Below are 12100 nucleotides of genomic sequence, written 5' to 3' on the forward strand. Positions count from 1 at the left end.
CTTTGTAGGATAATACCAGCACCTTAAATTGGGCCCGGTAGCAGATCGGCAGCCAGTGGAGTTGGGACAGCAGAGGCGTTGTATGCTCTCTGCGTCCAGCTCCCGTTAACAACATGGCTGCCGCGCGCTGGACTAGCTGAAGCTTCCGGGCCGTCTTCAAGGGCAGCCCCACGTAGAGAGCGTTGCAGTAGTCGAGGCGGGATGTGACCAAAGCGTGTACCACCGTGGCCAAGTCAGACTTCCCAAGATACGGGCGCAGCTGGCGCACGAGCCTGAGCTGTGCAAATGCTCCCCTGGTCACCGCTGAAACCTGGGGCTCCAGGCTCAGCGATGAGTCCAGGGTCACACCCAAGCTGCGAACCTGCGCCTTCAAGGGGAGTGCGACCCCGTCCAGCACAGGCTGTAACCCTATACCCTGTTCGGCCTTGCGACTGACCAGGAGTACCTCTGTCTTGTCTGGATTTAATTTCAGTTTGTTCGCCCTCATCCAGACCATTACAGCGGCCAGGCACCGGTTCAGGACTTCGACGGCCTCCTTAGTAGCAGGTGGGAAGGAGTGACAGAGTTGGACGTCATCTGCGTACAGGTGACACCGCACCCCGAAACTCCGGATGATCTCACCCAGCGGCTTCATGTAGATGTTAAACAACAAGGGGGACAAGATGGAACCCTGAGGAACGCCACAGGTCAACGGCTGCGACGTTGAACAGGAGTCCCCCAATAACACCTTCTGAGTGCGACCCTCCAGGAATGACCGGAGCCACTGCAGAGCAGTGCCCCCAAGGCCCATCCCTGCAAGGCGCCCCAGAAGAATACCGTGGTCGACGGTATCGAAGGCCGCTGAGAGGTCCAGGAGCACCAACAGGGACACACTCCCCCTGTCTAGCTCCCGGCGCAGATCATCCACTAAGGCGACCAAGACCGTCTCGGTACCATGTCCCGGTCTGAAACCAGACTGTGCCGGATCCAGATAATCCGTGTCTCCCAAGAATACCTGGAGTTGTGAGGCCACCACGCTTTCCATGACTTTGCCCAAAAAGGGGAGATTGGAAACAGGCCGAAAGTTGTCCAATTTAGTGGGGTCAAGTGATGGTTTCTTCAACAGCGGCTTTATAATAGCCTGTTTTAGGCTCGCTGGAATTTTGCCCTCCCGAAGGGAGGCATTAACCACCAACGTTACCCACTGGGCCAATCCCCCTCTGGCCTCCTTAAGAAGCCAGGATGGGCAGGGGTCTAGGATGGACGTGGTGGGCCTCATTCCTCCAAGTATCTTGTCCACATCCTCGGGTTTCACAAACTGAAAAGAATCCAACAAAAACTGACAAGCAGGTGCTTGTGTCACATCCACGGAGACTGCATCTAATGTGGCGTCCAGCTCAGAGCGGATCAAAGCGACTTTGTCTGCAAAGAACCGAGCAAATGCTTCACAGCGCGCTGTCGAGTTGTCATTTGCTGTTCCATATTCTTGGAACTTTTCTCCTTGAACATTGCAGTCTGAATCTTCTCTCATTATTGCCAAATCTCAATTTAAAACTTCCTTGTTGTTCAAAGCTTAATTTACTTATTCTCTTATTGTTTGTAACCTTGCATGTTTTGACTGCAGGTATTTACCAGTTTGTTTTATATTATATGGTATTTTTATGCTTTATCTGACTAATTTGTTTTAGAATTATATTGTATAGGTTTATATTTTATTATCCCTTCTTTCTATGAGGGTATGTGTGTGTGTGTGTGTGCATGTGTGTGTAAGAGAGAAAGAGGTTGTATGTGTTGGGCAGGGCCCATTGTTTTTAGTTATTTTACTTGTTAAACACCATAACATTGATTGTGCTATATAAACAAACAATAATAGCAAAACAAAGCATGGGAAAATATGAATGCAAATTTATATAAAACACCAATCATCTTCAGCATGGTATGAGATAAACAAGATAATATTTTGTATATTCTATAATAAGAGATATTCTATAATAAGAGATGAAATGAAAGAGTTTTATAAAATATGCCGAAAAAAAGGAGTTGAAATACCAAATAGAAAGGATTTTGGAAACATCACCACCATGATATTAATCCAATTAAGAAGTTATATTTTTTCCAAATACAAATTATACAACATGAAATTTCAGCACACTGAAGATAATATACTTATTTTGCACAGGGGATTACTCATTCAAAGCAACGTGTAAAGACTGCAAACTCAAGCACTTGCAAAAGTGCAGATTCATCTCTTCTCTCCAGCTGACAGCAAATGAGAATAGATGCTTTTTGTGTTTAAATCGAACGTGTTCTATTTGCATCTTATAGAAATTGAATATAGCTTGAAAATGTAATTTTATCTGAAATCTAGTTGTTAATTCCAAATACACTCAATGAATCAATGATATTTATCTCAGATTCACCGGGTCTACTCTTGTTGGAAATAGAATCAGCTTGTTAAATTTCAAAACACAGAGTAAATCTATGCAACTAAATATGCAAATCATCCCTATCCATTGGCTATTAATTTGGAATTTCCTCAAACATTGAAGAAATCACCATCCCAGCCTTTAAAATAAAATACGATGCATAGAGAACACTGTAATTTGAGCCCCTCAAAAATCACAAGAGAAATGGTGGTATAAATTTCTGTATTAAGTGATTTCCCTTAACACCTGCCTTCTCCCCTCTCCAACCCCCAAACCTGATGCAACAGCGCAATTGTTTCATGAGGGAAAATATATGTCATGATATCAGTTTTACAACTTAGTCAGTTCTCACATTGTATTGAGGGCAACATTTCTCATGCTTCTCTTCACACTTCTGTTTCCCAGAGGAAACAATTCCAGTTTCTGGAATAGGCATTCTAACAATGAAAGGGTATGCTACGTACTTTGCCTTTCACTTCCTCCCATAGTAGAAGAGGAAAAAAAAAGTGGGTAACTACTGAAAAGCCAGAAAAAATATTTTAAAGTATTGCATATATACATAACTTCTAATATGACTATATTGTAAAAAGAAATGCTAAGTCAATATAGCTTCTTGACAGTAAAATATAATGCAATTAGAACTGAACATTGACACTCACCATGAAGGTTTCTTTTCTGCAGTGGTGGAAAGGGAATCCTAATACTGGGTGTTGCTACTCGTATCTTTGAGACAGGGTTTAAAGAAACTGTCAAACTTCATCACTCTAGGCAGGAGAGCTAGACTCTCCATCTAGTGATGCAGTAACAAGCTCCAGACCTATGCAAAATGCTAACTTTGACTCAAACAACACTAATACCCATCAACAAAAGGCAGGAAGGATTCTAAAAAGCCTCAAACAACAAGTGCTACTTGTATACCATGCAGCTGTGGACAAGTCTACATAGGGACCACCAAACGCAGCGCCCAGACACGCATCAAGGAACATGAAAGGCATTGCAGACTACTTCAACCAGAGAAGTCAGCCATAGCAGAGCACCTGATGAACCAGCCTGGACACAGCATATTATTTGAGAACACAGAAATGCTGGACCACACCAACAACCACCATGTCAGACTGCACAGAGAAGCCATTGAAATCCACAAGCATGTGGACAATTTCAACAGAAAGGAAGAGACCATGAAAATGAACAAAATCTGGCTACCAGTATTAAAAAACTCTAAAATTATAACAGCTAAACAACAGAGAGGAAAAAACCAGGCACAGATTAACACCTCCCAGCAACAGATTTTCCCAGGCTCAGGCAGGCCTTCAAATGCTAATGAAGGTGATCAGCTAAACATTCACACCTAACTGCAGCAGGGAAGAGCTCCTTGCCCCACCCCAGCCATTCCACAGATATATAAACCCATTTTTCCTACTTTCAACAGACCTCACAACCTCTGAGGATGCTTGCCATACATGCAGGCGAAACGTCAGGAGAAATGCTCTAGAACATGGCTCTATAGCCCGAAAAAACCCACAAGAACCTTGTGATTCCAGCCATGAAAGCCTTCGACAAAACAAGTGCTACTCTTTTTCCTGTCACTCTTTCTCCTGCGATGCCCTAGGACCTGGGCCTTCTGCTCTCCTCTGCATGAGGCCTTGGGGGCCCTGCTGCAGCTGCCGCAAGGCCTCTCTTGCTTGGCAGAATAGGGTAGGACTGGGTGGCCCCTGGGGTTGCTGTTATTACTACTACTACTATTTACTAATCATATAATAATTACTACTACTATCATTACTACTACTAACTTACTTAGACTACTAATCATTAAACAGAGGCTGGATGGCCATCTACTGGGGGTGCTTTGGCTGTGCTTTTCTTGCATGACAGAATGGGGTTGGACTGGATGGCCCCTGGGATTGCTGTTGTTATTGTAATTATTATTTTTATCATAAAGCGGAGACTGGATGGCCATATTTTGTGGGTGCTTTGACTATACTCTTCATGCACAGCAGAAAGGGGTTGGACTGGGGTCTTCCACTGAAATACTGTTAAGTTTATGTTGGTTAAAATTGTACTTCACTTTAAATATTGTATTATTCTTTATTTATTTATTTATTTATTTATTTCTGCACTACAAACAAGATATGTGCAGTGTGCATAGGAATGTGTTTATTTTTTCCCAATTACTTCACACAGACATTCTCCATACATCTATCACTGGCCCAGTCCATCTGTCAAATTTGAAAATGTAATCTGGCACCTGTCCAAAAATTTCTTAGGGCTCCATGAGAAACTTTTCCTTCTGAAAGGGCACAATGGCCTTAAAGGTTTTAGAACCCCTGACATAGAGGACCCATATTCATCATAGTCATCAGGCCTGCTTTGCGTTTTTGTGCCCAACATGTTCTTTCCTGCTATTGTGTGAGTCCTCTGTAGTCACTGCCATTTCCCCCACGCCCCTGGGTCCCAACTGACCTGAGAGTGATTCAATGGTGCAATTTGGGAGAGAAATGGAACCATCGTGATCACTCACTACACAGCCACAATCACACTCACAGGCAGACATGGCTGTTCATTGCCAGTTCACACACTGCATCACATATCTCTACAGCACAGAACAAGGTTGGGTAGGTCGGTCTGCCTTTTAGGCTCATTTGGAGCACATCTACACCTCTATCCATCCACCATTTAACTCCTCACTCAAGAAGAGATTAGGGGTGAGAAAGCTTTCCATTTCCCCACAAACTAGTTGTCCCCAGTAGGGTAGCAACGTTTGAAAGAAAGGGCAGTATTTGAAAACAACCAAGTAATTCGCCTAAAAAAAGAAAAGCAATAAAGCTTATTCAACAATATTTGAACATCTGACGTGCCGGAAAAAGGAAAGTCCTGTTCTGTTCAAAGCAACGCAGGAAGGAACTGGGGGGAGGGACTAGCTCTTCCACTTTTGGTTGTGAAGTTGGATTGACAGTTTCTTCAAGCCTTGCCTCAAATACACAAAGAAGGCGAAAGAACCAGTATAAGGACTGTTTCCCAACATTGCAGTAAAATAAGCCATAACATTCTTAAGACAGCAAAGTGAATACAGTAGACCCTTTAGTTAACCAGAACGCAGACAACTGTTATATTAATTTTGCCTTTATTTGTCTTAATTTGGTTTTAATTACTACTGTATTTCAATATCAAGTCAGTACAGAGTTTATGGTATGGCATACTATGGGATATAGTATTAGGCCAATTTTAATAGTAACTCTCAAGTAACCAAAAACTAAAGTTTTTCAGCATCTAGCAATTCCCATAAATTGCCGGTTAACTGAGAGTCTACTGTACAGAACATTTCTGAAAGTCACCAGTTTGCTTGCTCCAGAAAACTGGCTTTAAAGGCCAATTTTCTATCTTGCCCTCAGCAATACAAAAAGTCCTTAAGTGAGTTCCTGAAGCGGCAGTAATTTTAAAAGGTCACCAAAAGTCACATTACGCTAGCAAGATCAAGATTAGTCCAAGAAGAAAATTATTGGAATGCTAAAAATGATCAAATGATATGCTCCCAGCAACTGCTTCTTCTACTATTTTAACTGTGATTTTAACTGTAAATTTTTAATGTTTGTATATTTTGTTTTAATGTTTATATATTTGTATATTTTAAATTCTTTACTAATGCTTTTAAGTCAATCCACTTTGAGTCCCCTTTGGGTAGATAAAGATGGGTATAAATATAATAATAATAATAATAATAATAATAATAATAATAATAATAATAATGTAATACCACCCCCATTTCTAAGGAATGTTTGCAGTCGTCCCATACAGAAATCTCTATTATAAAATAATCCAGAACCTGAATATCTACTGCCATTTTGCATGGCAACCTAGAGGTCCAATACATATTGACAGAGATTCCAAAAAGAAAAAAGAAGAGGGGGCAGGGACATGCATGATTAATTACTATAAATATGAGAGGCCTGCATTATTTTGTGTGCATATACAGTCAATCTAGATGGGTTCAATTTTTTAGCTGTCCTGAAAATACACATACATTCTGTTTTAATATCATACCAACATCAGATCTGGTATTCAGTTACCTATGCAAAAGGTGACTTCAGAACCTGTTGAAGCTTCTATATATATTATTTATTTATTTATTTAGTACATTTCTATACCGCCCCTCTCAGCCTTCTGGCGACTCGAGGCAGTTTACAAGACAAGAATTCAATGCCGCCAAGGACACAATTACAATATACAATATATTACATACAATGTACTTGCAATCACAGGGAATAACAACAAAAATAGTGACAAATGCATTTTTTGACATTTCTGATACTATTCTATTAGACTACTAAATGCCATTTATTTCTGTACTGATTCTAAATTATAATATACACAGTTTCAAGAACAAACTAGTCAATGAGAATTTAAAGACTGACATCTCAATTAAATCCAACAGTTTTCTAGTTTCCCTGTGTGTTCTACCATTATTAATTTTTATTTTCCATCCTACCCAACAATCAAATACTGTGGGCATATTGATTTTGGGCCCATGTACAAATGAGTTAGTTTTGGTATATGTGTTCTTTACAGATGATGTAATAATACACAATTTCCTTGCATATGTATTTGTGGCAGCTGTGAACTTTGTATGTCTATAGGGGTGCTGACTATCTGTTACCAATCAACATTGGCTTCAATTACATATTCACACTACAAAACTTCTCTCCCTGAAAGTTCTGCAGAATTTTAAAAACCACATATTTTTGAAAGTTGATGTTTTCAGTTTTGATAATTAAATGTAGAACTTTAAATAAAGGCTCTAAACTTCCTGGAACACTGGGAGATAAGAACAAAACTATCAGAAGCAGTGAAGCACTTCCTGCTAAATATTGGAGGCACTGGAAAGCAAAAAAGGAAAACAAAAACAATTCTTAGTTTTATGTACATCTACCTATCACCTGAGGTGACATTTCAGGATTACTTTTTTTCTAAAAGTAAAAGGACAGCAGCCAAACAATATGGGACAGCAACAAAATGAATATTGGAAGCCGCACACTCAAGAAGATTTCGAAGTATGTAAAAGTAAGAAATACTACAAGTAAAGCAACAAAACAAAATTACAAAGGGGTACTATTAAATGTGCATGGATGTAGCAGAGGCTGATGCATATAAATGGTACAGCATTACCTAATGTATTGTACAGTTTAGTGTATTTTACAAAAAGCCATAGTTTGTATTGCAACATGAACAGGAGTTCCTCTCATACAGGTAGGTTACACAGATTGCCTTATAACAATAATTATAAAGACTAGCTCCCAGTAGAAAGGAGCATTCCTTACCTGTGCACATAATGTAACTGATGGATGGAATGTATAGCAAGAACCATTTCACCAATGTAGAACCTGGCCATGTCTTCAGGAAGCTTGTCTTCAAACTTGCTAAGTAGTGTCAGCAAATCACCACCCACATAGTAGTCCATTACTAAGTACTAAAGAAACGTAACAGTAAATATACAGTACAGGTAAGAGTCAATTTAGAACCAAGTCACAACTGATTATCTATAGAAGTTATGGGACAACAAGAAAGAAAAGTGCATTTCTGGAAACTGGGAGTCAAACCGTTTATTCTTTGTGCTTTATGTATGTTTTAAGTGGTCTAAACCACTTATAGTCACATTTTAACGGCTTATAGTCATAATTTTAAAGAATGCTGTATAATTTTTTAACTTCTGTAAATTGCTGTTTTAGCTTGATATTTTTAAACTGTCAAGAATCTTATCTTGGGCGAAAAGGGAAAGATAAATGACAAATAAATAAATGCATGTATACCGTTTCTGAAAATAGTTAAATGATGCAGTTAAAGACTGTATATGCACACATACATATATAAGTAAATTAAGCAACTGTATGGTCAGTGGTGGTCCTGGCAGAAAACACTAAAATTCCCATGGATAAAAGTTAATAAAATATGTGAAAGGAAATGGTCAAGTGCAATAGTGTCAAATAACTGTCTTGAAACTACATAACACAACTGTACTAAAGGTAAGCAAGTCCAGCACTAGACTAGTTAATGCCGGGGTGGAAAACCACATATGAAACCATATAGACAATGATCCAAACCAAATTGTTAGATATGCCCAAATTTCAGAACTTATATATGTAAACTTATCCATTCCCTAGTGGTTCAGTTGGTCTACTCTTACTATATTAGATTTAGGCCACAGGCTTGACTTTCATGGAAGAATGGTAGGGATAACTGTAGTCAAACAAATGGTTCATTGACATTGTTCATGCTTGACTGACCACAACTGGTGATAGCAACCACTGTATGCAGTCTAATTATTATTTGTTTATTGAATTTCTACGTCACCCTTTAGCCAAAAAGGCTTCCAACAGAGTGGGATACAAAGATGATCAGCATGACAGTCCCTGCCCTCAGGCTTATAATCTAAATTCAAGACATGGGAGGAGAGTACAAAGAGCTATTTACTCTTCTAGTAAAGCTTCTAGTTAAATAGCTTCTAAGAATATGTATAGTGGAGTCCAAATATAAATATTTAGCCATAAAAACAGGGGTCCAGGATCTACAGGGTCTTTAGGTTCAGTAAAAGATGCTTTTAGGCACTGCTAACTCAGGAGATTGGTGTTATAAGTTTCTGACAAGCAATTAACTCAAGAGAATACTGCTTGAAAATATAGGTCAGCCAAAAGGCAGGGATACTGACTGCTTGTCATGGATGATCCCCAGGATTTTCTTTCAGTCAGTACTGATGACACTGCTTTCTGGATGTAACGATTATATTTGAAAGCTTCATTTCAATGAATCTTTCTTATATTTTTTGTCTTCAAACCACATATTAATCAGAGCAGAAAAAAATAATCCCACTTTCCATCTACAAAAGAATAATTATACAAAATAAGAACTAAAAAACTGCATTACTAGAGATGCACACACCAGCAAGAAAAGGAAGGGTGATAAGTCCTTCTATTTAGATTTTTAAATTAAGAAAATGTTTTTAAAGCTGCATTTTTGCAGAATAGAATCTCTGGAGGCAGAATACAAGATATAAAATACAGCTCAGCAAAACACTGATTAAAAATCAACAATAAGCTAAAATCAGCAATTAAAATTCCTTTCTGCTATATATTATTACATCTTACTCTAAAAGTTGACAGGGGTTTCTAGTTGAAGAATTAGAATCATATCACAGTATCAACTTTTAAGGCTTCAACTCATATATTTAATCATAAAGTGAAGTGATAATGTGGACTAAATGTGTTTGGTCTGAAAATATAAAAAAATATTTTAAAAAATCTAATGGGGAAAAAGCCAGTGTTTTAACATTTGCTATAACAACTTTGTGCAAAATTTCTGGAGATTCCATCTGTTTTATAGATCTGAAATCACAATTGCCATACTTGTAACTTTCCAAGTTACTTTCCTAAAAGAACTAAATCAACCCACACATTCTAAGTCATCTCTCTTTGCATTTTGTCTGCAATAGTCCTTGGGCAAAGTAGCTATTTTCCACCTTTTGGCCCAATTCAAACATACACTATAGCTGTAATATTAAGCACAATTACCTTTGGTAAACCTCGCATAACTCAAAGAGACATTCTCATGAGCAAACAAGCAAAGGTTTGTGCCATAAAGATGGCTTCATTGGAAAGAATTCCAGTTTCCCCTTCCATCAAATACTGAAGCAAGATGGCTGAGCATGAATTAAACCACATCTTATTTAATGTTCAGGCCCAACCCTGGATAGAAGCATCAATCTTGTAATCTTACATATACAATGACACATAAGGCTACTGTGCCATGGTAAATTGCTATGGAACAAGCATTCAGCTGACCAATTATTCATTTCATCAAATTAAGAAACTCATTACATTTAATGAAAATCAAACATGACTAGAGAGGAAAATAAATGACACAGTGGTGAGTAGATAATATTTTAAATTCTCCAAATAATATCCAACTGAGAAACCAGGTGTTGAAGTGCACTTCTTTAAAGGCTTGTTGCTTATACATACCAAATAATTTTCATCCTGAAAGGCATAGTGCAATGTAGTAATCCACTGGCAATCTCCATTCACCAAAACATCTCTCTCTTCTCGAAAGCAAGCAGTCTAAATGTGGAATAACAAAGGGGATTTCTGTTTTAAAATGATATATGTTTGCAGGACATTTTAATGTGAATTTTCAAATGATTTATAGCTTACACAATTAAACACACTGAATTAATTCGGAAATTAAATGTGAGTCCCAGCTTGTCATACTGAATTCAAAGCATCTAGCTTAGTACTGATTTGCCCCATAGATTTAAAGGGGAACGTTAGAATTTATTTATTTATTTATTTCGCGCATTTCTACCCCGCCCTTTTCAATCCCCCGAGGGAGGACTCAAGGCGGCTTACAAAAGGCACAATTTGATGCCAACACAAACAATAAGATAAACAGCAATTATAAAACAATTAAAACAATCAATTATACATCACAATCAATAAAACCAATCTAGTGCTCAATGTTCGCCAGCTCAGAATCCACAAGTTCCTTCCACATTGTCAAATCCTATCAATTATAGTCATCATTGTCCTTTATCTATCTGCCAGATTACCCAAAGGCCTGGTCCCATATCCATGTTTTTAGTTTCCTTCTAAAAGAGAGGAGGGATGTCGATGACCTAATTTCCCTGGGGAGTGAATTCCACAAGCGAAGGGCCACCACCGAGTAGGCTCTGCTCCTCGTTCCCACCAATCTCACTTGTGATAGAGGCGGGGCCGAGAGCAGGGCCTCCCCACATCTTTAAGGTCCACATCTTTAGAGGTGTTTAATTAATGTGGAGTAAACTGGGAAAACATAGTTTACTCTGCATTAATTCACTTTTACCCGAGGCGCTGTTTGGACATCTCAACTAAAAAGCAACAGGTTCTGTATTTTGGGCCTGTCTGAAGAGTTCTATAAACAGCTTAACAAAGAGGTCAAGTAAAGATGTTTTTATTCAGACAGGATTTTGGAAGCTGACATGTTGCTGAGGAAGAGGTGTTTTTTCCAGGTGGCTTTTGTGTTCTTCTGATTCATGCATTTTAAGTTGTGCTTCTCATTTAATTGCACTTTAACATTTCTAGGTAGTCGTCATTTCTCGCATCAGTACCCATAGCAGAGACAGAGAAAAAAGAAAATTTAAGCAGGGGTTAAGAGGATTTTTTTACAGCCCTAGGAAATGGAAAAATCTAAAGAAACACAGTATAGCACAGGTGCCAATTGTATGTCCCTACAGATATACTTGAACTGCAAGTCTAGCATTCCTTGGTATTGGCTATGCTGTCTAATGCTGCTAGGACTTGCAGTGCAAAAACACATAGAGGGCCGCATGATTCCTATCACTGACAATGCTAATCCAGAAGAACAAAGAAATACAAGATCAAAGAACAGAAACAGAGAAAGGAATGGGCTCTAGAAACTGCTCTAGTCTGGCTGAAGCTGGAAGGGAAAGAACTAAAAACCAGGGACAAGAAACCTTTAAGGAAATTCTGAGCATGAAGCCCTTGTCTCTGATTCTAGATAGTGTCCAAAAAACTCACTAAATTTGGATTGCCCTTTTCATCTTCCAGAAACAGGTTGCAAGCTGGTTTTGGTCCTTCATTAGAAAAAAGGTGGAACGTACATCCATCCATCACACATAGAGATTTTTTGGTGTTTTAATTGTATTTTTATCATTA

General features: G+C 38.8%; 1 protein-coding gene across 6 annotated transcripts in view; it reads right to left on the bottom strand.

The window, feature by feature from the left end:
* Positions 1-12100, bottom strand: part of CDC42BPB (CDC42 binding protein kinase beta) — a 126998-nt gene that overhangs the window by 68247 nt on the left and 46651 nt on the right. For all 6 annotated transcript variants that reach the window (XM_067463009.1, XM_067463008.1, XM_067463007.1 and 3 more), the window contains exons 4-5: positions 10412-10507; positions 7718-7866 (exon numbers count right to left, since the gene is read on the bottom strand). In XM_067463009.1, the coding sequence (XP_067319110.1) occupies positions 7718-7866; positions 10412-10507 (245 nt within the window). The remainder of the gene's footprint in view (positions 1-7717; positions 7867-10411; positions 10508-12100) is intronic.

Source organism: Anolis sagrei, chromosome 1 (assembly GCF_037176765.1).
Source record: "Anolis sagrei isolate rAnoSag1 chromosome 1, rAnoSag1.mat, whole genome shotgun sequence".
Classification (NCBI taxonomy): domain Eukaryota; kingdom Metazoa; phylum Chordata; class Lepidosauria; order Squamata; family Dactyloidae; genus Anolis; species Anolis sagrei.